This window comes from Colossoma macropomum, unplaced genomic scaffold, assembly GCF_904425465.1.
Source record: "Colossoma macropomum unplaced genomic scaffold, Colossoma_macropomum, whole genome shotgun sequence".
In the NCBI taxonomy this organism is placed as follows: domain Eukaryota; kingdom Metazoa; phylum Chordata; class Actinopteri; order Characiformes; family Serrasalmidae; genus Colossoma; species Colossoma macropomum.
This window is the reverse complement of record NW_023494801.1, coordinates 4250338-4277063: the sequence shown is the minus strand read 5'-3', so window position 1 is coordinate 4277063 and position 26726 is coordinate 4250338. Positions and strand designations below refer to the sequence as shown.

The 26726-nt window shown below is 40.0% G+C and overlaps 1 protein-coding gene across 1 annotated transcript; it reads right to left on the bottom strand.

Annotated features, from left to right (window-relative positions):
- Positions 1-1711: 1711 nt before the first annotated feature.
- On the bottom strand, positions 1712-26484 carry fam83fa (family with sequence similarity 83 member Fa). The gene is made up of 5 exons (XM_036590348.1): positions 25940-26484; positions 9627-9794; positions 6272-6393; positions 3948-5245; positions 1712-2743 (listed from the first exon to the last, which is right to left on the bottom strand). The coding sequence occupies exons 1-5, from the start codon at positions 26417-26419 to the stop codon at positions 2694-2696; spliced, it is 2118 nt and encodes a 705-aa protein (XP_036446241.1). The 5' UTR covers positions 26420-26484; the 3' UTR covers positions 1712-2693.
- Between the last annotated feature and the right edge of the window lie 242 nt (positions 26485-26726).

The window sequence follows — 26726 nt, the reverse complement described above, 5'->3', positions numbered from 1 at the left end:
GACACAGCAGTGCTGCTGGAGTTTTTAAACACTGTGTCCACTCATTGTCCACTCTATTTGACACTCCTACCTTGTCAGTCCACCTTGTAGATGTAAAGTCAGAGACGATAGCTCATCTGCTGCTGCAGTTTGTGTTGGTCATCCTCTAGTCCTTCATCAGTGGTCACAGGACGCTGCCCACAGGACGCTGTTGGCTGGATGTTTTTGGTTCTCTGTCCAGCAGCGACATTCCAACACACACTAACACACCACCACCACCTCAGTGTCACTGCAGTGGTGAGAATGATCCACCACCCAAATAATACCTGCTCTGTGGGGGTCCTATGGGGGTCCTGACCACTGAAGAACAGGGTAACAAAGTATGCAGAGAAACAGATGGACTACAGTCTGTAATGTAGAACTACAAAGTGCTCCTCTATGGTCAGTGGAGCTGATAAAATGGACAATGAGCGTAGAAACGATTGATATTATGGCTGACGGGTGTTCAGTATAGGCCATAAGAACATTCTGCTCTCAACATTCAATGTACTGCGACTCCATTCCGGTTAAAAACCTGCAAGCAGGTGGTTCGAGATTAACATGTGGAGTCTGAAGTTATCAGCATGCTAAAACCCCTTTTAGGCAAAGCTACTTTGCAAAACTGAAACTTGTGGTCTTTAGCAGCAAGCTCCTTCTTCCTGTCTGCCATTTCCTTTACCTTTATCTCACTCTGTCTCCTTTCAGCTTTCTCGTACTCACCCTCACCAAGAAGGTTAAAGATCAGCGCTGTGGTCTGCAAATCTGGGTAGAATTAGCATGTAGCGCATCGGCCACTTTATACAGCCGCTTACGACTGTGAAAGACATTGGATTGCTTAACACATATTACATCGTTTAGGTTCATTGCTTTGGAAAACCAAAGCTTGGCCTGTTCTCCATAGCAGGAACAATATATTAGCAATTCTATAACCAAACAAGGGAGTGGACTAAAAAAATAGCCACACCTAGCCAAGGGCAGGTTAAATAAGCAGTGCTTCTGATTATGGCAGCGCTGGTGTCTGTTATCGGCTGTGATGGAAGCAGGCCAAAATGCTTGGTCATTTTTATGTGATATAATGCCTGATATAAGTTATATCTTTATGGCTCAGTTTTTCTGACCAATATTAAACGGGAATTCCTCCAGTTTTTCGAGCTTGCTGCACAATTCAGTTATTGAGATAATGTCTGGTAAAGTCATTCAGAGTGGTTTCATGTGAAATGGTTAACTGACTGTGGTGATAGGAACCAGGAGATGTGATGTGTACAATGCAAATATAGCCTTTTTATTTACCATCCAAAACTACCACGAAACCTGCATGAGTTTTTATTTAATGTTGATGATGGTAAGATGGTGGCAAATAAAAAAAAAAAAAGTATTTGGGAACTATTTTTGCCCCACAACAGCCTACATGCACCCCTCCGCCATCAGAAATGTACATTTCAGGCCAAAAGATTATCACCAGTCAGTGAATTCATAACCAACTCATGTAATAACCTTCTGTGAGGGAGCTCTTTGTAGAGGTGGACGTCTGGTTCCTATCACCACCACCGTGAACAATTCTGACTCTAGAACGGAGCATTTCACATCAAATCACTCTGAATCACATTGTTTACATCTTAACTATTTAATTATGCATATATTTTCAAAAATTCACAGGTGTAAGCAAAACAAATCGCAGGTTTTGAGACATATATAGGTCTTAAAAAGTCGTTTTAATTGTCCTCAGTACAAAATTATAAAAACAGTGAAAACATATAATTTTAAATATAACAATGCACAACAGCAACTAGGCTCCAGCAGTACTTCCACTGTATCTGCACATTCATGGACCATCCACTATTACCAATGGTCATTTTATGAGCTCCGCCTACCTCATAGGTCCACTATATAGACGTACAGCTACAGACTGAAGTCCATCTGTTATCATGTGCAGTTGTGTTGAGCTGGTTTAGGGGTGTTAGTGCTATGTTGAGAGTGGTCCACCACCCAAAAATTTCCAGCCAAGAGCAGCTCTGTGGTAGGTGTTTCTAATAAAATGGCCAGTGAACTGAACTGTAGTTACTGAACTACAAAAAGATGCAAAAAGAGCATTTTAAGTGCTTCTTCACTACTAAAGCAAACAGTGGCCCTAAATATCCACACATGACATGTGCTTTACTACTGGATTCACATGGACATGTTCTAGAAACTGGAGAATGACATTGGCGTGAAGAACCGGAGGAAGAACATTTCTGTCACTTTCGCTTCAAAACGAAAAGCCGACGATTCACATTCTGGGCCTTTCCCTCTGCCATTCTTAAGAAGGTTACGACTCCTGGTATGAACACCAAGCCATGACTTCTGCTTTCAAATGTTCTGTAGGGAAGCTTCTTCAACTCCAAACCCATTTGACATTTCATATTTCACATTTCATATTTCAGACTCACCAGTGTGAGCGTTCTGATTTCAATACTGAAGGGGACAGAAGACATTTTGGAGGTGAAAAGTCATGTCAAATTACTGACTCCACTGATGTTATCTTGCAGGCACAGTCCTACAAAACATTCTGCTCTGCTTTCCGCGCAAGCGATGCCAAACCGTCCGTTTCCTGTTCCTGTCCAAGCTGGCATTGTGTCTAATTCTCAGAAGATTCTAAGATTCTTCATGTTTCTACCTTCTACTGTGGGTTTGTTCGCTCATGACTGAATGCAAGTCTTCTTCTGGTTCCGCCTTCGCCCTCTGGAGCCTGGACAGACACAAAAAGAGGGTCACAAACAAAGACTGCTTTATTGTCACAAAAGCTCAGGTAACCTGGCATTCACAGTCGCCTGTTCAATGGGCTCCTAGAGAGCTCACACCGTGATATACTGGAGTTAAACTGGGAACAAATGAACCTTTTGAAGCAGCAGTCACACTGGAAATTTGCAGTTCATGTCAACTTGCGAAACCAATACTGGACTGGTGAGGATTAGCGGAAAAAAAAGCTAATGAACTCACCAAGAACAGTAAAAACACAAAGTAAACACAGTCATATCAGATAATAATATACTCATGAGAGCACAATGCGGCACAGTAAAGAAGTGTAGATAACTGCCATAGCTGGCAGCAGCGCGTAGCCAAGCAGCTAACCTAGCAGTTGATAAACTGGCTAATTCAACTAAAATGGACAGTAAAAACGCAACGGTATAAAGTTTTTTCGCTCGCTTGCTAAAATTAAAATGTTCATCTCAGTTCAGTAAAGCTACACTCTTAACAATGTTCTTCAATGGTTCTTTAGTAGAGGCAATGGTTCTATTTAGAACCATTTCATGCTTAAGTAGTTCTTTGCATGGTGAAATGGTTCTTCAGATTGATGGAGAATGTGTTGTACCTTTCTGAAAGTGGTTCTATATAGCACCAAAAAGGGTTCTGCTGTTATTACAAGCTTGACTTTGTAACAATAGCAGAACCCTTTTTGGTGCTATAAAGAACCATTAAAAAAAATCCACTCACTTTTCTTGCATACAATAGATCTGATTATTAAATTCAAAAACTTTTTTTAAAAATGTGTCCAGGGGTCCTTTTGGATTATGTTGCCTTGAGGCAACATTGTGCGACAATGAGAAGAAATGATACAGAGCTGTGTCCCCTGAAGTGGTGAGACCTGGCTTGTGACTGGCTGAATCCATTCCACGGTCGCACAGTGTTGCTTCTAGGCAACAAACATATTTCTGAAAATTGGTTCAAAGGAGCCCAATAGGAGATAGTATGACCAAGTATTGACTTACTCAAACTCTTCCCTTTATTTTCAAGCCTATCATTGTCTTTAAATATGTTTGTTATTGTAAAGTGAGGAAAACTAGTTTGTTGCCCTGAGGCAACATCGTGCAGTAGAGGGTTAAACTTAGGTAAACAGGGTTTTATTTCATAATGCATGAGCTGAAAGACACAATGTAAACAACGAAACATACCGTCCTCCTCGCCTGTGCTGATGGTCTGCAGGGACATGCTTCTTTGGCCTAGTTTGGACGACTTAGATTTACTTTTGAACTTCAGCACGTTTGGTTTTTCTATAATCACGAATGTGTCGTCCAGTTCGGCCATGCTGTCGCTCTCTGAGACTTCATGTAAAGGAGAGGGAGTCTGTGTGTGTTTGGACGCGTCCTCAGGTGATGCTTCCTTAGCCTGGGTAGCGATCTTTGGAGGCACTTCCTTGGCATGGTTAGCAATCTTTGGAGGCACTTCCTTTGCATGGTTAGCGATCTTTGGAGGCACTTCCTTTGCATGGTTAGCGATCTTTGGAGGTACTTCCTTAGCATGGGTGGCGATCTTTGGAGGCACTTCCTTAGCATGGGTGGCGATCTTTGGAGGCACTTCCTTAGCATGGGTGGCGATCTTCGGAGGCACTTCCTTGGCATGGTTAGCAATCTTCGGAGACACTTCCTTAGCATGACTGGCGATCCTTGAAGGCACTTCCTTAGCATGATCAGCGATCTTTGGAGGCACTTCCTTAGCATGGTTAGCGATCTTTGGAGGATCTTTAGCATGACTGGCGATCCTTGAAGGCACTTCCTTAGAATGACTGGCCTCCTTAGAATGACTGGCTTCTTTAGAAGCATTGGCCAAGTCTTTGACAGGTTTTGATGGGCTGTGATTGGCAGTTTTAGAGTCAGTGCTATCGTTTGCTGTCCTTAAGTCTGGGCTTTGATTGGGCGACCTGCCTTTGAGGAAAAGCCGGAAAGAGCTACGTTGTTTTTTCAAACCGAAAGGCAACGGATTCTTTACATCTCCTTTATTCTCATCTGTCTCCTTAAGGGATACAGGTGACTGTGGGGGTTTGCTTTCCACACGCTCATTACTGCCCCCACTGGTGTGGAGTAATTTCTCCATATGGGTCTGCCCAACATAGTCCTTAAGCTTGGAGAGATCTTGCAGAGATCCTGTGATTCCAAGACTGTTTCCCACTACTAGAGCATACTTAGGATTGTGGTATTTGTGTGCAGGAACCTTCAGGTTGACTTGTTTGGAGTCTCCCAGAGAGACTTGGAAGCGAGAGCTGGATACAGGCAGTGCAGGTTGGCTGGGAGCAGCTGGAGCTTTTATCACTGGAGCAGGCTTCGGGGGTTTAGTAATGTGGAACTCATAGTACAGGTCCACTTTATCGGACACTGCATACAGCTCTCTGAAGTCATTGTCAAAATAGTCCACGACCTGGCCTGACATGACCGTGATAGTGTTGCGGTTCACCCGGGATGAAGTCCATGTAAAGCTGTATGGAAGAGTGTAATAGGGAAAGCAATGATTGGATGGATGAACAAATGGACAAATGAATGAAAACATGAATGAATAAATCTGACAAAAATCAAAGCATGATGCACAACTATTATTTTTATTAGTCAAATTAGACTGTTTACTAGACTAATTATGCAAAAAGTATTCAACCAGTCAACAAGTCATCATTTTCCGTAGCTAAAGAAAAAAGAACTTCAGTTTTTCTTCAGAGAAAAATATTTTATTAGTGTGGGGCTACCTAGGGGCTTTATTTTGAGCTGCTAACAAATTAGTGGGCTAGTGGTTATATTAGAATACCAGTAGTTGATGTATAACTCAACAAGTAGATATATGAGTATACTGATGGATATATTTGGATATATATATATACCAATTAGTGTATCATTCCTTTTTATTTTTATTTCAAACACGTCTGGAGCATTTACCCAATCTAAATGGCAGCTGATTTTCTCTAATTATGTCAAAAATTGAAAAAGGGGATTTTTTTTTGGACAGCAGCAATATATATTTGTCTATATTATTACTGGAGCAGGCACTGAGGGTTTAGTGATGTGGAACTCACATTGGAATGGACATATTGGTATACCAGTGGATATTTGAAGTGAATAGTACGTAGCAAATATGTAACAGTGGATATACTAATACATTACAGTACTAATATAGTACATTAGTGGATATATTAGTACACTATAGGATATAATAGTACATTAGTGGATATATTAGTACACTATAGGATATAATAGTACATTAGTGGATATATTAGTACACTACAGGATATAATAGTACATTAGTGGATATATTAGTGCACTACAGGGTATAATAATACATTAGTGGATATATTAATATACTCAAGGGTATAATAGTACTTAGTGGATATATATTATTCTACTACTAAATATACAGTAGTTGTCTACTGGATATATTATACTAGTAATCAACTAATCTATACAATCCACCACTGTTACTGAAAAAAAAATCTGTGTTGAATCCATCAGTGACTGACCTATACGATCCAAACATGACCTTTTCTCCATCAACCAGCATGTACTTAGAGCACAGAGCTCCCGGAAGCCTTCCCATCGACAGAGCCAAACCAGAGCCCCTCACTGTCCGCACCCGCAGGTTCTGCACCAGAGAGAAGAGGGAGTTGGAAAATCTGTTAAACCTGCGCTGTCATAGGCCTAAATGGAAATGTTCACTTAGAAGCTGCCATTATCACTGATGAAAAGAGAAGAATTATCAGATTCATATGCTGCATTTCTGACCTGCAGAGAACTTTGGAAAGCGCAGACAGTAAACTATCAATCCATCCCACATTTGCATTTGTAAGAGAAAAAGAAAATATTTTATTATGATTTGAACTTGATTAAAAACTATGTGTACAATCTTGTTCTGCAATAAACTCTCCTTGTTTTGGTCAGCCTGTTGATACAGAATGTAAATGTAATTCACTGCATAACTCAATGGTAAATATGTTTACATTATAATAGTGTAAGTATATTTAAATACTATAGCACAAGGATGCCCAAAGTGTTGCCCACGGGCTAAAGTTGGCCCAAGAGGATGTTTGATTTGGCCCATAAGAAAGTTACCCTAGCTTACCCAATGAGAGAGCAATCATATTTTATACTACATTTATCTTATTAAATTCTTATTGTCCTTTAAAATATTGAAGTAAAAAAAAAAATCCAATGTAATGTTATAAAATAGATTTTTAAAAACTGAAACCTGCCTAAATTCTTTATTTGTGCATTTTGTTTTTTTGGCACTTGGCCAAAGCACTGCACTTTGGCCCCAAGACAAAAAGTTTGGGCACCTCTAGTATAGCAAAGCGACAGTAATAACCCACAACTTCTAAGAGAAGCACTAAGTTTGAAACGTAGGTGTGATACATTCATACAAACGTCCTCTCTTAAGCAAACATCCAGGGAAAAGCTGTTAAAAGACAAGTTGACGTAAAGCCCTTAGACACACACACAGAGGTGTGGCTGTTACATTCACAGCTCGAGCGAGTGAGGAGAAAACAAACCAGAGTGAAAATGGAAAACACGTGGGGGGAAAAGTGGAAGAAAACAGCACAAATAAAGTGAAAAAAGAAGTAAATGTGAGAATGCAAGACAGGGAGGGATGATGAGAGATTAGAAAAAGGAAGAGCGCAAGAGCGCAGTGGGACGAAACGAAAGAACAAAAGGTTCACGAATCCTACTCAGTTCTTTTCTCTGCTCTACTAGAATCAGACTGAGCTGCTTTCGCTCTTAGTTCTTGGGCGCTGTGGCGACAAATAACACAACAAGAGCATGTTTGTGTGCCACGATGTGTGTAGAGTCTGTTGAAAAGTGCAGTTTCAGAGTCGTTGGGGCGAGCTGGCATTGGCACACCGCGTTGGGCGGATCAGAGTTTTGTAGGCCAAGCTTCAGGAATATTCTGCGCACATGGTAACAAGTGTACACAAGGGACTCAGAGGGAACTAAAACTCTGAGGCATTAGCTGTTTACCATTTTTTGCTGACAGAAAACAAGCCAGACTGCAAATGGAACACATGTAGAGGGAAAAGTGGAGGAAAACAAAACAATAAAGTGAAAAAAAAAGCTAAAGTGAGAATGTGTGAGAGAGAGAAAAATGTAATAGTTCTTGTGGAGTCCCACAAGGTTCAATTTTAGGGCCTTTGCTTTTCTCTCTGAAACATGGTAACAGCTACGCTTACGACACGTAAATGCTGCACTGACTGCCTGTTTATTTCTGCCACTAGTCTTCAAAGCTCTAAAGCACCTGCATACTATATTGACTGTCTGTTTATGTTCCAACATTTCTTAGAACTGTAGATTCCTTCCATAAAATGCAGAAAAACATACCCTTTGTTAGGCAATCAAGCTCAGCACATAATCTTAAGAAACATCTCTTTTATGTATCTTTTATTTACAATTCTACCTCTGTTTTTGTATTGATCTTTTTAAATCTGATCTATGTTGTTTCATATGATTCGAGGTTGCAGATTAAGTCAGCTCCTCATTCGCCAGCTTCTTGTTCGATTTTCCCTTTCCACCTTAAATGCAGCAGTTGCATTCTGCCGCCTCAGGCACCATTTAAGGTGGAATGGGAAAATTCTAACAGGAAGCTGGTGAATGAGAAGCGACTTCAGCCTCGTAAAATATTGAATGTTGAGATACATTTTTACTATGGACATAATGTTGTGGCTTGCAAGGTGGTTTGCTTTTTGTTGAAAGAACAAAATGGCTTGTCTTAACATTTGGGTTGCAACCCCTGCTCTACACATGAGACGACCACTTCCTGCCAATCTAATTACATCATGGTATTTAATCTGGTCTGTTCTGTCACTGCAACACTTAATAATGTGTTCATCACAGAAATTGGTTTTAAATAATGATTGACAGTTTTGTAAAACTACTGTTAAAAGCACATATTAAAACTCTTTTGGCCCAAAGACGTTTTGAGTGCTGAAGAGTGCTAACATCACAGGAAGGTGTGTCTTTTAGCTTTATTTTCACTAATTTTGGCACAAACATTGATGTGTTTGATGTTTTTTTCCTCTAAATAAACCTGATTTGGCTTTAATATGGAAAGTTACTGCAAACTGACAAAGAATGTGTGTTAAAAACAGTTTGAAAAGCTGGGACTTTTGCAGAGTAGCAGCCCTGTTTGTCGTGAGCAAATGGACTGATTCTTGTCTGGCTTTTACCTGATAAGACACTGTGTTGTGTTTCAACAGAATACGCCCAGGCTGATATCTCGATAACATTTATTTTCCAAGCTTATATCCACACATAACTCAAGGTCGAGTCTAAAACCAGGAAAGTTGCTTTTTCTCTGCTATTTTTAACAAAATGCTTCCAATTCTAAGCTCATCTATAAATTTGATGATGTCATTGTTGTTTTTGCTGTCTTGACTTGCAAGAACATCAATGTACGGAGCCCCTAAAGGGACATGGGGATTTTTTTAGGTAAAAGAGATGCAATGTTTTGTTGTTTTTTTTTTTGTTTTCTCACTACATTGCATCTGGTGCTCACCAAATAGTATCGGGTGGCCACCTGAGAGTATCTGGTGCTCACCAAATAGTTTCGGGGGCTCACCACATAGTATCTGGTGCTCACCTGATAGTAACGGGTGAACACCTGAAAAAATCGGGTGCTCACCACATCGTACTGGGTGCTCACCTGAGAGTATCTGGTGCTCACCACATTCCTTTTACCTAAAAATTACACCATGTCCCTTCAGGGGCTCCGTAATGTTTTACTTTTTGCAGCACTTTGTCAATTTTTCTATATCAACATTAAAGAATGAACATTAAACGGTTTTCCGCAGAAACATTCTGCTGCTTCCTTGCGGTCAGTTTGCTCACCCGTAGGTGCTGGGCGGAGATCTGCAGGCGGCTGCACATGTCGAGGAAGTGCGGCAGACCGTGCTCCTCCAGCAGCAGGTAAATGGCCACTCCGCGCTTACTGGCAGCATCCAGTAGGTCCTGCAGAATCAGCAGGTCGGTCAGGAGGTCCATAACCACGGCCACCACCTGACAATATGCACACAAAATAAACAGGAAAAAAATCATTGACATTACATGCAGGACACAGAGCTTGATCTAAATTGCCATATTTAAGTTTGCTCTCCGTACAATGTGTGTTGACTCATTTTCACTTAAAAAAATCAACAACATAGTTTGACTGGGGGTGTTAAAACTTTTGCACACAACTGTATATGGGCAAAAGTACCTCGCACAGCTGAAAGCAGTAATTGCGGTCATGTGGAAGCCTGAATTTTGTCTGTCCATGTTTCTAGACAACAGTATGTCATACTGTCTCAGAAGCTAAATGAGCAAGTCCGTTAGATATTAATGAACAACTGTGGTTTATGCTTACAGTGTGCAAATTGCTAATCGGTGGGCTATACGTGTCCATTACGTGCTAGCTACATTAGCCTTGTAGCTCCAGCGCAAAACTAAAGAAGCAAACTTCAGACACCAAACATGTCTTGGCTGATTGAGCAGGGATCAGGAAGAAAACTGCAAATTTGATTTTTTGCCAAACTCTTCCCGGGGCATGACTCATCCATTCCGAATCCTGCAGTGTTTATAGCGGGAAGCTGCAGAGTCAGCGGATTCATGCCAGTGCAGAACCATGTTAATTCCAACATCTGACTTAAAGCACAGAAATTCAGTCTTTAGTCTTCAAGGCCACAATAAACCATCTAACATACAGCTTTCAGCCGGAGGCAAAGAGCAGGCATGCCAGAGCTTTCATTCCAACAAACACTACAGCGAAAATCTGCTCCTGAACAGTCTTGGAAAACAGGTTTAAATGCCAAAATAACAACATATTTACGCTACCTACGGTCTTCAGGAAGTTTTCAGTGTTTGGCCTACACCCTCGTGCCTGAAGTAACAACAGAAAAAGAGAGATGGGTGATATAATGATATCATATGATGTTGTGATGCCGGCAGATCAAGAAACACAGGTGTTGCTTTGATTTGCTGCAAGAAGTGCTCTTTATTGAACACACCGGCAGAAAGGGGCATGTACAGGACGCTGAACTTGACAAGGAGGTCACCACAACACTCTCAGAAAAAAAGATACGAAACTGTCGCTGGGGTGGGACCCTCAAGGGTCCATCTCAGTACCTTTAGTCAGGGAGCATAACTGTACCATAATCCACTGAAATGATATTTTCTAGGTTGTACTGACTCCACACACCCCGTCTCGTCGCCAGGACTTTTATTTTATTAACTTTTCACCTGCGAAAAAATTATTTAAGGTACACAACTGGACCATAAAACCACTGTTGTATCTTTGAGGGAACATTTACGTTGTTTGTGCTTTGATGAATGAAAAATGTACCTGCACAGAACCTTTATTTCTAACAGTGTAGCCACACACTTCACCCAGACCCTCACTTTACTCACAGAACCCACAGCCCTCCACATTAAACAACACAAATAACATGTACACATAACTTAAACTATTAACTAACAACATTTAAGTCCTTTTGTTGGAGCGTGTGCAATACCATGAGCCTTTGCATGTGGCCATCTGCCTAGCCACACCTCCAATGTATCAGCCAGTAGCAGGTTACTACACAAACTCCCACTTCAAATGTCAGCTGGTCCCCAGCGAGTACCAGTACCAACTCGAGCCAAGTCCTTGGGCACACACAGTCCCTATAAGAACAAACGCCGTAGGGCACTTTGGCATCAAGCACCCCCAGTTCTCTCCCAGGGCCACGCCCCTATGCCACAGCTCCTCCAGCATACTGCAGAGCTCCCCACAGCCCAACAGTGGCCCTCGCACCGGCCTCGTTGTCAGGTCATCCCATCATCTGCTCTGGCGTTACCCCCTTCCTTCTTGCTGTCCGCTTTCGGAGTAGCGGCATTCTCCTCCAGACAATTGGGGGGTGGCTGTTATCCCACTTCTGACACCAGTGTGACATTGACAGAAAAATAAACACAGGGGTAGCCATGATCTGCAGCAAGAAGTGCTCTTTATTGAAAACACATACAGGACACTGAACTCAACGAGGAGGTCATCACTAGCCACATACTTCACCCCAACGATGAACCCCCCTCACACACAAAATCACACACAGCCCCTGACACTAAACAACACAAATAACATGTACATATAACTTAAATTAACAACTAGACTAACTAACAAGAGTCTCAGGCACCAGCGCCAGCCAGTAGCAGGACACAACAATATTATCATATGATAAATGACTCTTTTCTGAGTCCATGAGCGCTTTGGTCAGTACTTCTAGACCACTGAACAACTGCATGGACCATAAACAAGACAGATATAGACCAAGACCCTGCAAACGACAACAACCAGGGAACAGTAAATGTATGAACTGCATAATAACTGTAGCTGATTGGTTGGCAGCCCATCAGGACATCATAATATCATTTTTCTAAACATTTAACTTATGAAATCATGGTAGAAGCAGCATTGCTGTTTTGCTGGAGCACTTTGTCCATAACACCATGTTCACAAACGTCAGAAAAACTAAGATTTGTGACAAATGTATCATGAGAATGTATTAAAGTATAGTGATACGTTTTGCCCTGTGGTCCCTCCATTAATACAAAGCATTCTGAAAGCTGAGAAACGATATAAACTGTGGTTAAGTAGCTCACATTCAGACCCATCATGCATTTGGATCCACTCATTGTACTGAAAATAACTAGAAGGTAAAATTTCAGGAGCATTCAGACGTATTGTATCCTCATCTATTGAGAATACAAAGCAACAAAGTTGAAGAGATGATGTGATAAAAGTGAGAGGTTACAGAAGCCTTTAGTATGAGAAAACTTCCTTGTAGGGCTGCAACGACGCATCGCTGTTGTTGGAAGAAAACTTCGTAACTTTACAGGAGAAGGAAAAAACATACTTTACTTTTAATGTAAGTCAATGGAACCAGACTTTTCACCAAGTTATTTTGGATCATTTCTTTTGGTCCATTCATCATGAAATATACATAAAGGGCAACCAGTATTTCCAAATTATGCCAAAAACTGAAAAACAACAAAAATGGAGATACGAGGTTTTCTTCCGACAACAGCGATATATTCATCATATATCTAAATATCTTTCTGAAAGGAACTCCAGCTATGGAGTTATAGTGCACATGTTCTTCTATTTTTGCACGTTTTCTTTTCTCAGTGAGGTTCTTCTTGACAGCTACACATCCTTTCAGACCCATAGCGCTGAGTGGTCTTCTCTCAAGGATGGCTGTGTATTGTTTCAGATCTGAAGTAGCTTGATTTTCTCCTCTCTCTCAAAGATGAAAGATTTAAGTGCTGTTTATCTGATGGGGGGCAGTTTTGGTGTCTACCAGGTCTTCCAGGTGGTCATTAGGAGCCCCATTTTCTCTGCAGCTTTTAATCATTTTTTGAAATGCGTTTTTTCCTTCCTTATGCAAGTGGATCATCTTATCTAATCTCAGAAATATCTCCTGAGAAATGAATAACTTGTCCTTAATGGCCTTTTTTGATTGGAATTTGAATAAATGAAGGGTGGCCTCTGACCATATATATCATATCGGTGTTGTCAGAGCAAAACCTCATATTTCCAAAATGGTAACTTTACAGGAGAAGGAAAAAACATACTTTACGTTTAATGTAAGTCAATGGAACCAGACTTTTTTCTAAGTCATTTTGGATCACTTCTTTTTGTCCATTCATCATGAAATATACATAAACGGCAACCAGTATTTCCAAATTATGCCAAAAACTGAAAAACAACAAAAATGGAGATACGAGGTTTTCTTCCAACAACAGCGATATATTCATCATATATCTAAATATCTTTCTTTTACTTTTGTAAAAGCCAGAAAACATGTTTTTATTCATTTCATTTTCAGTCAAAACAGCTGTTTAGTACAAGTTCTTCACTTTTCAGCAAACCAAATTTCAATGTTAGAAGCTGTTTTACATTTTCTGCTTCTCATGACATTACAGACCCGCAGGGCATTTTCAGAGGGGTATTTTCTCCCTGTGGGCTCGTCTCATTTTAGTTATACTCCGTGCAGAATTCTCAGTATTAAACTGAGCCCTTTATTTGCTCCAGTCTGTATTGTTTGATATCTGTATGCATTGAATTGAAAGGCTCACACTGAACAACATGCAGAGAAACTGTATAAACTGCACAAAAGACTGTTTTGTTACATTCTTAGGACTTTAATTATGAATATGATTATATTTACAGTGCAGAAATTCATTGAAATTTTCAAATATTTAATTTAATTTTGAGATATAAAGTAATGGATATATGCATAGTTGTGTCACAGGTTCACTAAGAAACGTACACATTAGCATTAACCTTTAATTAAATAAAGTAAAATTGGACTTAAAACTAAAATGAGACACTACGGCTGCAATTCTGAAACATCCTCAAATATCATACTTATGTGACATCTGGAAACAATTTAAAAAATGATATTGCATCAATAGAATCAGTGTTTGGGTTTCTGAGGGTTTAAATAAACAGCAATTTAAGCTATATTGTACAGTGTTGTACTGTAAATAAACACTAAGCTAAGCTGTAATATTACAACACTTAAATGAGACAAACATCCTAAACACGTCAGCAGTTGCTGTTAACAAGAAAGACAAATATAATCATAACACTACACGACATAAGACTTTCATGACAACTAATATAAACACACATAAACATTTATAAACGCTCATTTCAACAAAAGTTTGTCATAAAAGCTGCTATTGTTCATTTTTATGCCATTTGATCTCAAAAAGTGTTCTGACATCTGCGGTTGTTGGAATAAACCTTCATCTATATAGGTTCTCTGCCATAGTGTTACCGAATGAATGTTCTCGGTCTCTCTCTCTATCTCTCTCTTTATCTCTCTCTCTCTATCTCTTTTTTTCTCTCTCAACCAGTGTTCCATATTGCTCTCTTTCTCTCCCTTTCTGTCCCTCTCTTCTCTTTCTCTTTCTTTATCTCTCTGTCTCTCTCTATTTATCTATCTCTCTTTTTCTCTCTCTCTCTCAACCAGTGTTAAATATTGCTCTCTCTTTCTTTCCCTCTCTTCTCTTTCTCTCTGTCTGTGCCTTTCTCTTTCTTCTCTTTTTCCAATGTCTCTCTCTCTCTCCACCTCTGTCGCCTTTTCTCTCTCTCAACCAGTGTTAAATATTGCTCTTGCTCTCTCTCTCTCTCTCTTTTCTCTCTTTCTCCTCTATCCATATCTCTTTCACACTGTCTCTCCCTTTCTGTCCCTCTCTTCCTTCTGTTTTATTTTTCTCTGTCTCTCTTTTCTCTCTCCTCTCTCTATCTCATTTTCTCTGTCTGAGCAGCCTCTTCTCTCTTTTTTCTCTGTCTCTCTCTCTCAATCTTTTTCTCTCAACCAGTGTTAAATATTGCTTTCTTTTTCTCTCTCTCTCTGTTTTTTCTCTCTCCCTCATTCAGTGTGATGCTCTCTCTCTCTTTTCTCCTCTATCTTTATCTCTTTCACACTGTCTCTCCCTTTCTGCCCCTCTTTCTTCTGTTTTTTTCTGTTTTCTATGTCACTCTGTCTCTACCTCTCTCTCTTTTCTCTCAGTCATCTCTCTATCTTTATCCCTCTTTCTCTGTCTGTGCCTCTTCTCTCTCTCTCTTTCTCTTTTTTCTCTCTCTTCCTGCCACATTCATATGCTGAAGCTCATTCCCTCCAGATCACTCAGCAGTTAGTTGACACTGTGGGCGAAATGAAAACGATTAGTGCCGTCACTCCGCCGAGGGCATTTCCTTGTTTTCTTTCAAAAAAATGTTGACACCATTGACACCACAGCAACTCTATAAACACGACAGCAGCCCCAGAAGAGACTTTAACATACGGCACTGAGATTCAACGCACAAAAGGCTTTTAGTTCTACACCCAATTGTGTGATCTCAAATTCCCTCACAGCGCTCTAACAATACTACATAGACACTGTGACACTGTGCAAACACTATATTACAGTGTAGGACAACAATAATATCCCTAATGTACAGTGTTAAAGACCATGTCAACACACTATATGGACAAAAGTATTGGGACACACCTCTTCCTCACTGAATTCAGGTGTTTCACTCAGTCTCATTGCCACAGGTGTATAAAATCAATCACCTAGCCATGCAGTCTGCCTTTACACACATCTGTGAAAGAGTGGGTCATTTTAAAGAGCTCCCTGAATTCGAGGGTGGTGCTGTAATAGGATGCCACTGTTGCAGCAAGTCAGTTTGTGAAATTTCCTCCTTCCTAGAAATTCAATGATCAACTGTGAGTGGTACTTTTGAAAAGTGGAAGTGTTTAGGAACCACAGCGACTCAGCAATAAAGGGTCAGACCATGTAAAGTTACAGAGCAGGTCGCCGAGTGCTGAGGAGCATAGAGCAGAAAAGTCACCAACGCTCTGCTGATCAATAACTGCAGAGTTCAAACCGCCTCTGGCATTAATATCAGCACTAAAACTGTGTGCCAGAAGCTTCATGGCAGGGTTTCCATGGCAGAGCAGCTGCATGCAGGCCTTACATCACCAAGCCCAATGCCAAGCGTCGGATGGAGGGGAACTTTTACAAAAAAAAAAATAAAAATTTACAGTTATTTCATGCAGTTACTGAATAATTTGCCTTACGATTTGGGCATGTAAATTCAGACGGAAAAACCGAAATGTACAACTTTTACTGATATTTTATGTCCTTTTATTTGATCATTCACATGCTATCCCTGTATTTGCTTCCATGTTAGCTTCACAGTTAGGGACCATCTCAAAATGACTGGACAAAAAATCTTGTACATTAAAAATAAATAAATAAATAAATCAAGGTAAAAATAACTAAAGGATCCTCCCCACCTCCCCTCAGAGTCCAAGTTTAACTGTTTACTGCCATATTTGCCACACTGTAACCAGAATAAGAAGATTTGATTTCTTAATTTTAAAATCTTCAAACTTTTAGACTGAAACAAAGCTGAAAAATATCAAAAATTGATGTCACAAAGAAAGCAGAAACAAGAATGCTCAAGCGTGAAAAAGAGAAGTGAGAAGGTTGAAAACTTTCTCTTCATACTAATCAGAGACACTATGATCAAAGCTGAGAGTTGAGGCTAAATATATCTAAAGCATTAACACAGAGGTGTTTTATGCTAACACAACTTTTGCAGGTGTTTTTCTTACTTAATTTAAATGTAACAGTAAAAAGTAAACTACAGCTTTTAAAAGAAGGGAAATAATGTCTAAATATATACAGTGGCCCACTGAACTAGCAGTCTGATGAGGAGTGGTGCAATATGATGATATTTGTCATTATCATGATCAGTTTCATCACAATATGTTACGATATGCTTTTCTGAGCATATCATGGATATCGCCACTATTTGTACAACACTGAACAACTGCACATTTTGTTACAGTGAAAGATTTATTAATCCTGTTTAAGTGGATTTACAGCAGAACAGTTTGTGTTCATATTTTTTTTAATATTCATTTTATTTTAAGTATTTTTTAAATATAGCGCTACTGTTCTTTTCAATACAAATCATTGTATTCATAATTATTTAACCTCTGTAACTCCTTGGGACCACCGGTGGTTCCAAAACGCACTTCGTCATATCATTAACTTTCATATTTTATAAGCTATATTCAAAAGCTGGGGGTCATATGAGAGCTGTAACTGTCTTCTTTCGAGTCAAATAGATGGGTGATGTAATTTTAAACCCTTATAAGAAAAGAAGCTGACCCATTTTTCCACAAATCTGAGCTATAAACTATAAACAGATGGCGTCTCTTCAGTGATCTGCTCTGTAAAAGTTAATTTTATAAAAAAGTACAAAGAGCATCTAAGACTTTTGGCTTTCAGCAGTTAATTGTAAGCATATAGCAATATGTGTGATCATAAAACACATTTTCTGTTCATTTGAGGGGAACTTTTACATTACAGTTATTTCATGCAGTTACTGAATAATTTGCCTTACGATTTGGGCATGTAAATTCAGACAGAAAAACCGAAATGTACCTATGAGCATAAGTGGTTAAGTATTTTTTTAAATACTGCTGGTTCTTTTTTGTCCGTTCCAATGAATCAGATGTTAGGAAAAAAATGTTAAGACATATCATGTATCGTATAAATGTACACAATCTAATCTAACAACTGCTAAATGTTAAACAGTGCTGCAAACTAGGAGAGAAGAGCTAGTTAGCATTAGCTTAGCTAGCATGGTAACAGCTCTGCTCACCACAGAACATGCTGATTCTGGCTCTACCTAAAGCACCGACACAAGTTTAGACTATAATGACTCAAATCTGAGGGAGTGAAGTCGAGTGACTGGCATGGTAGTGACTGGACGGTGAAATTAAACCTGTTCTGTGCTGTTTGGATTTGTAGCCTGATCAGCTAACTTAACATTCTGCTGACAGAAGTTTAGATCAAGTTTAGATGATGACAACTAATCTGAGAGTGTAAATGTAGAGTGACTGATGTTCAAAATCAAACTTGTTCTGTAGTGTTTGGGGTTGTAGCATTGTGGCTAAGCTAACGAGAGCTTAGCTAGCAGGCCAAATGCACACACAGCATAGCACGAGCCAGCTAACCGATGCTAAGATGACCCTTATTTAGAGAATATCTGAGGAGGCAGAGTTTCATCACTGGGATTAAGGCTGTTACCGAATGTGATGTCAAAACAGGAAAATCTGTTTGGTTTTTTTTTGCACCAAAACACCCCAGAAGCAAAGCTATTTTTTATTATTTTATATTACTAAAATATCCAGCCAACAGCGTCCTGTGACCACTGATGAAGGACTAGAGGATGACCAACACAAACTGTGCAGCAGCAGATGAGCTATCGTCTCTGACTTTACATCTACAAGGTGGACTGACAAGGTAGGAGTGTCTAATAGAGTGGACAGTGAGTGGACACAGTGTTTAAAAACTCCAGCAGCACTGCTGTGTCTGATCCGCTCAGACCAGCACAACACACACTAACACACCACCACCACGTCAGTGTTACTGCAGTGCTGAGAATGATCCACCACCCAAATAGTACCTGCTCTGTGAGGGTCCATGGGGGTCCTGACCACTGAAGTCCTGTAACTGTAGAACTACAAAGTGCACCTATACAGTAAGTGGAGCTCATAAAATGGACAATGAGCGTAGAAACAAGGAGGTCATCATAATGTTATGCCTGATCGGTATATATATATATATATATATATATATATATATATATATATATATATATATATATATGTATATATATATATATATATATGTATATGTGTATCATGATATTGTATGTTTGCCCACCTCTCGTTATGATGCTTTTCTGAATGATAAGAAAGACAAACTAATAAAGTGAATGGTCGATACCGCAAACAGTGCTAATCTGCTGCCGGTCCTGACGCATTTCCTCACACTCTGATGAATCAGGGTAATTCTGATAAGTGGGGTTTTCTCATTCTGATCTTTGTCAGCACGTCTACACCCCCACACAGCACACACATACACGAGAAGCAGTCTGCTATCATGCGTGACATTACTACATGAAACAAAAGTCTTCTCAATTTGTGCATTTTTGTCATTGAAAGTGTAAAACTGGGGGATTTCTATCATATGAGTATGTATACCTAAAGATCATCAGCAGAAGGAACAGTTCTGATCTGACTGCTGAAAGTGTACTGATTTGGCTAAATTTGATTAAAAAAAGGTCAGTCAATTTGTTCTTAAGGTGAGAAAGAACAGGAGTAAAGTGACCTGTTACATAACACAAAGCTTAAGGAGCGCACCTCATAAAATATTTATGACTTATGGCTTCAAGAACACCTGCTGGGGCTGCAGTAACTCAGTTTGACATGATTTGGCATAATGTCCTCGATAGAGCTGCTTAATGTATTGACAGGGATGCTCGATTCACAAAGGGATGGTATTGGTATCAGCAGATATTTGCTCAAAAAAATGGCACTGGGCAGAAATTTGGATTTGATGGATATTTTTCATAGTGTGCAGTCACAAGCAAAGGTTTGAACACAACATGTTTTATTGATTTCCTAAGTGAAAAAGTGAACACATCCTCTACAGAGAAAACACTTAAATATAGCACTTTTCTGCCAATTTTACTGCACCTTTTTTACTGAACTGTTTATTTATTTGCCGAATTTAAAAGATTGAAAAAAATAAAAGAAAACATAAAATGCAAAAACTTTTAAACAGGCCACATTTTTTTTTTACCATACGTTAAATTCAGCAAATAATTTCCACTTAGAAAATCAACAAAATACAGAATCTAACCAGGAGTTCTTAAACTTTTGCATATGACTATATATATATATATATATAGATAGATATATAGATAAAATAATGCTGATAATGTGTGTCTTTTTTGGTCTCGGCTTTGCAGGGGATTTCACAGTCTCCTGATTTACAGGAATTGACGGAGGCCCCTTAGTTCCAGTGAAGGGAAATCTATTTTGATATGAGACATTTTGGTCAATTGTATTCTTCCAACTTTGTTTGCGGAACTTGACTGGCCCTCACAGAGCCCTGACCTCAACCCCATCGAACACCTTTGGGATGAACTAGAACGGAGATTATGAGTCAGGCCCCCTAGGACCTGGATGAATGGGCAAAAATTCCTACAGACACTCTAAAATCTTGTAGAAAGCTTCCCAGAAGAGTGGTGTATCTGATCCACTCGTACCAGCGCAACACACACTAACACACCACCACCACGTCAGTGTTACTGCAGTGCTGAGAATGATCCACCACCCAAATAGTACCTGCTCTGTGAGGGTCCATGGGGGTCCTGACCACTGAAGAACAGGGTAAAAGGGGGCTAACAAAGTATCAGAGAAACAGATGGACTACAGTCTGTAACTGTAGAACTACAAAGTGCACCTATATAGTAAGTGGAGCTGATAAAATGGACAATGAGCGTAGAAATAAGGAGGTGGTCATAATGTTATGCCTGATCGGTGTATATGTATTACATCTTTCAATGCTATCTGTTACATTAATGATATGGTTCATTGGTTTCTGAGCCCCTTAATAGAGCAGGTATGTTATTAAGCGTATGTCAGTAGCTGATGGTGTGTACGTGTTAGTGTGAGGAGTCCTGTGTGTAGCGGCTGTTAGCGCGTGCCACTAGCTGTGAGGTGTACGCTGTTTGACAGAGTGAAAACAGACAGGAGCTGACGAGCCCATCCACAGACAAGCCCGCAGGCTTGGGGGAGTGTTCTTATTAGCTTAGCATTACTCCATCTCTTATACAAACGCACATACGCACACAACCTGTTCTGACATTTAAAGCGGTGACAAATTGACCTTTTTCGTCCTGCTTGCGCTGGTTACAACAAGTCCTCCTGCTCTTTTCCTCAGGGACTCTTTTCTTTTCAGGCATGGATTGTAATCATTACAGTGTTTCTTGTCTGTTTAGCCCCATCTTCACTGATTAGAGCGCGATTCACTCAGATTCAACCAGAGAGATCAAAGGCCCACATTTCAATTCCTCACTTTCTGAACGACATTACTTAGACATTACTTTCATAGTGGTTGTTGTATCATTTTTACATTATTATCATTTAGTGTGCAGTAGTTACTGAATAATTCATACTAGTTAATAAATACAGTAGTTATTGAATTGTTTTATAGGTGACATTGAGTAGTTCATAGTAGATACTGAATATTAATAGTATGTACTGAAAAAATGTTTAATTCTTATTGATTAACATATAGAAAATACTGAATAAATCATTGTAGTTACTGAATAATATTTTATATACTGACAGATTTAAGGTAGTTATTGAATAATTCATAGTAGATACTGAATAATTTATAGTAGATACTGACTAATTCATAGTAGATACTAAATAATTCATATTAGATACTGACTAATTCATAGTAGATACTGAATAATTCATAGTAGATACTAAATATGTATAGTAGTCACTGAATAATTCACAGTAGATACTGAATAATTCATGGTAGCTACTGAATATTCATAGTAGATATTGAATAATTCATAGTGGATACTGAATATTTATAGTAGTTACTGAATAATTCACCGTAGATACTGAATATTCATAGTAGTTACTGGATAATTCATAGTAATTACTGAATATTTATAGTAGTTACTGAATAATTCATAGTAGATACTGAATAATTTGTGGGACTTGCTGATTTTTTTACTATTTATAGTACTGAGTCAATAAGTGATAGTAATTATTAAATTATTGCTACTGAATAATTCATAGTAGATACTGAATAATTAATTATAGCTACTGAATAATTTGTGGAAGTTACTGATTAATGTATAGTAGTAAGTGAATAATTGATAGTAGCTACTACATTAATGATACTGAACAACTGATAGTAGATACTGAATAAGTAACCATAGCTACTGAATAATTCATAGTGAATACTGAAAAATTAGTCTTACTATTAATGACTGAATAATAAACCTCAAAACTAAGTAACCGACAGAATGAGTTTCAGTCTTAAGATTATCAGGAATGATCAGGAAATGTTTTTCATCTGAACTGTCCCTGAGTAAACCATTAGTTGGAATCGGGGATCTAGAACTAGTTCTTCTACTTCTGAATACTTGTTTGTCGAGTGAGAGTAAAAGAGTAACTGAAGGAAGACTTTGGCCTGTTTAAACAAATCTAATCATGCCTTCCCAGCAGGTGGGTATTTCACTCAGCGTCACATGACAACAGGTGAACTTCCTACAGAAACTAGGCTGAGTCATGTGACAGTTAGGATCCCTATCAACCATAATGAGAGCTGGCAGAACGCAGCACATACAGAATGGGCAAAAGTCAGAGACCCTTCGTTTATTTAATTTACAGTCAAAATGGCCATTAAGTGCAACTTATTCATTTTCCAGGAGGGATTTCTGAGGAGATTAGATATAAGTAGAGTAAAACTTTATGGACACAATAAATACTGACAAATGTGATATTATTATATTTAATTTTTGAGGCTTCTGTGTGATTTTTTTAAATATAAGTATGTGTTCTGCTTTTTTCCTGAAGCTGGAAAATGAATAACTTATACTTAATAATATGTAGATATATATCGTTATATATCTACAGCGATATATACTGATCAGGCGTAACATTATGACCACCTCCTTGTTTCTACACTCATTGTCCATTTTATCAGCTCCACTTACTATATAGGTGCACTTTGTAGTTCTACAGTTACAGACTGTAGTCCATCTGTTTCTCTGCATACTTTGTTAGCCCCCTTTTACCCTGTTCTTCAGTGGTCAGGACCTCCATGGACCCCCACAGAGCAGGTACTATTTGGGTGGTGGATCATTCTCAGCACTGCAGTAACACTGACGTGGTGGTGGTGTGTTAGTGTGTGTTGTGCTGGTACGAGTGGATCAGATACAGCAGTGCTGCTGGAGTTTTTAAACTCACTGTCCACTCACTGTCCACTCTATTAGACACTCCTACCTTGTCAGTCCACCTTGTAGATGTAAATTCAGAGACCATAGCTCATCTGCTGCTGCACAGTTTGTGTTGGTCATCCTCTAGTCCTTCATCAGTGGTCACAGGACGCTGCCCACAGGACGCTGTTGGCTGAATGTTTTTGGTTGGTGGACTATTCTCAGTCCAGCAGTGACACTGAGGTGTTTAAAAACTCCAGCAGCACTGCTGTGTCTGATCCACTCAGACCAGCACAACACACACTAACACACCACCACCACGTCAGTGTTACTGCAGTGCTGAGAATGATCCACCACCCAAATAGTACCTGCTCTGTGAGGGTCCATGGGGGTCCTGACCACTGAAGAACAGGGTAAAAGGGGGCTAACAAAGTATCAGAGAAACAGATGGACTACAGTCTGTAATTGTAGAAGTGCACCTATATAGTAAGTGAAGCTGATAAAATCGACAATGAGCGTAGAAACAAGGTCATAATGTTATGCCTGATCGGAATATATATATATATATATATATATATATACACACATATACACACACACCACATACCACATATTTCTTGACTGAAGTTCTTGTGGCTGACGGCTAACCTTATACAGTTTAGGGTGGTCAGACAAACCCCAGAATCCCCTTGTGCTTTCTTTTAGATTTGTGGTCTGACTCAGATCAAGAACAACTCCATCATTAGGTAATATGACTCAGACGCAGGAAAAAACCTTGATACTGCAGCACAGATGCGCTGCAGGACTTTCACTGGGACACACTGCTATAAAAACAGGTCAGATAATGATGTATGAATGACTTGCAAACGTTTTATGACCAAGATAAGCTGCTGGAGTTTCCACGGGCAACTGGCTAAGTATTCAATGGCTGTGTTCCAACTGACGCTCATGTTCCAACATGCTAGCACACTAGCTAGCACGCTGGAACATGGTAAACCTACCAGTCCGCCAACTGTCAGAGCAATTAAACCCGCTGTGATGTCATCACGGTTTTCCTTTCACTTAAATACAGACTCAGGTTGGTTAGCTTGTTGGTCACTAGCTAGTACATTAATATTATAAGAATATATAGTTCTATACATTTTAGTACTGATTCCCCATTTTGGCCCATAAAAGAGCAAATGCTGTTATTTATATTATGACTTTGGATAATAGAAAGTACTGGAAACGTAATTTGAAAAAAGATTTAGGAAAAATAAATTGTCCACTGCCCAAAATTCCCTTCAGCTGTAAAAATCCATGACCACTGCATCCCTAATTATTAGCTAGCTAATAAACAGGTCATAATACTTTTTAGCAGTAATAAACGTTTCAGCCACTCTTTATTTCTGCTGTACTGAACTGAGACAGTATTGTATCGAGTCGAATTCCTAATTTTGTGTCATGGCTGGTATTGTTCTCAGTGCTTGAGGACTAAACGTTCACACTCACTGGTCAGAACTCTGCTCACTAGCTAAGCACCCTAGTTAGTCCACAAGTCTGCAGATTGGCGTGCGGCCTACATTTGCCTTGTGTGACTCATGGATGAGTTTGCACTCACTATTCCTGAGATAAAGCCAACACTGAGTGTGGCAGTGATGTAGGAGTGAGCTGTGGTGTTGTTTTCTGTTGGGCCTGCTGCTCTCCTCGCTGGATGAGCTAGCCTGCCTTGGTTCCTATATAAGTCTGCGCAATACTTGTTTGATATGTGGGGTGTTTTTAAAAAAGCTAATGTCTAACAGAATCCAGCACAGCTTGGGCAAAGGTCAGAGAGCCTTTACTTATCTCATTTCAAGTCAAAATGGGAGTTAAGTACAACTTATTCATTTCCAGCAGATATTTTTTAAGTGCCATTAAGTTGACTTGGATGGTAAAAAGCAGAAAGTGCAACCAACTTCTAAGACTGAACTTTGGAGGTGGAAAAATATCCCTGCTGACTTCTCTGAAACAACTGAAAGCGAGTCTCTTGAAAAGAATGCTAGATAAACGGTAATAAAGGTAGAGAGATGATATATCTATATTATATTATTGAGGTATTTGCCTTATTTGACTCCTATATGAGTTTGCACTCACTACTCCTGCGATAAGGCCAACACTGAGAGTGACAGTGATGTAGTGATGTGATGGTGTAGTGTTGGTGTTGTGTTCTGCTGGGCCTGCTGTCCTCCTCTCTGGATGAGCTAGCCTATTGGTCGGTTCCTGTATGAGCCTATGCACAACTTCTTTGATATGTGGGGTGTTTTTAAACGTCTAATGTCTAATAGAATCAGAAAAGGCTTGTGCAAAAGTCAGAGAGAGCCTTTACTTATCTAATTTCAACTCAAAATGGGAATTAAGCACAACTTATTCATTTTCCAGGAGATATTTCTGAAGACAAGTGAGGCTTAATGATGAATTTAAATGCGTAGTTAAGTTTACTCGAATGGTGAGAAGCGGGAAGTGCAACCAACTTCTAAGACTGAACTTTGGAGGTGGAAAATCATCCTTTTAGATTTCTTTGAACAAGTGAAAATGAGTCTCTTGAAAAGAATAGTAGATAAATGGTTATAAAGGTACAGAGTGACACACTATAGACTGAAAAATGATATTATATCTATATTATATTATTGAGGTATTCACCTTATTTGACTCCTATATGAGTTTTCACTCAATATTCCTGCGATAAGGCCAACACTGAGAGTGACAGTGATGTAGTGATGTGATGGTGTAGTGTTGGTGTTGTGTTCTGCTGGGCCTGCTGTTCTCCTCTCTGGATGAACTAGCCTACCTTGGTTGATTCCTGTATGAGTCTGCGCACTACTTCTTTGATGTGTGGGCTGTTCTCTTTAGGGGGGTGCGAGTACACGGACACCCGAGTGACCCCTCGGTAAAAGCCACTGTTCGGCCAGCCGATGTCCAGTGGGGGGACCTCAGTGTCAGACATGGTGGGCCAGTAGGTCGAGTGGACGCCGGAGTCCGCGCTCGGGTCTCGGGGCGAGTGCGAGCCGCAGGGCTCGGAGTCCCCCCCGCCGCCGCCGGCGGCCTCGTACTCCCGGAATGTGTCGCGTATCCATCTGACCTCCCGGGCGGAGAGGAAGTCCTTAACGTTGTCCTCTTTCAGGCGCATTTTGAAGGCTCCGTCTCCGTCTCTCAGCAGGCTCTCCAGCGCTGCCCGCTGCTCCTCGCTGTAGTAGAACTCCGGCTTGGACTCGGGGATCTTCGCGTTGACGTGTTCATCGTCCAGGCAGATGAGCTGAGACTCGGCCATCGCGGCTCTCTGTCTCTCTGGAGGGCAAATAAAGCGGCAGGCGCGCACCTTTACCTGCTGGAGTCACCGGAGAGTCACGTGACACTCTCTAGCGCTCGCTCGCTCGCTCTCTCTCTCTCTCTCTCTCTCTCTCTCTCTCTCTCTCTCTCTCTCTCTTTCTTTCTCTCAGAGTCTCTCTCTCTTCGTAACGTTAGACGGGGGGCGGGGTTTAGGAGAGCCCTGCTGCGCTATTGGAAACAGAGCCTGACCGCGGTTGACCTGTTGCTTAGAGACTCAGAAACATGTAAAACAATCCCAGACTGTTTGG

Bases quoted from the DNA above. Each gene is read 5' to 3' on its own strand.
- fam83fa (XM_036590348.1), bottom strand. From the start codon at position 26,419: ATGGCCGAGTCTCAGCTCATCTGCCTGGACGATGAACACGTCAACGCG. The intron at 9,795-25,939 runs GTAGGCTAGTTC...GCATATTGTCAG, and splicing joins TCATACAGGAATCAACCAAG to GTGGTGGCCGTGGTTATGGA. The intron at 6,394-9,626 runs GTGAGCAAACTG...TCTCTGGTGCAG, and splicing joins TCTCCGCCCAGCACCTACGG to AACCTGCGGGTGCGGACAGT.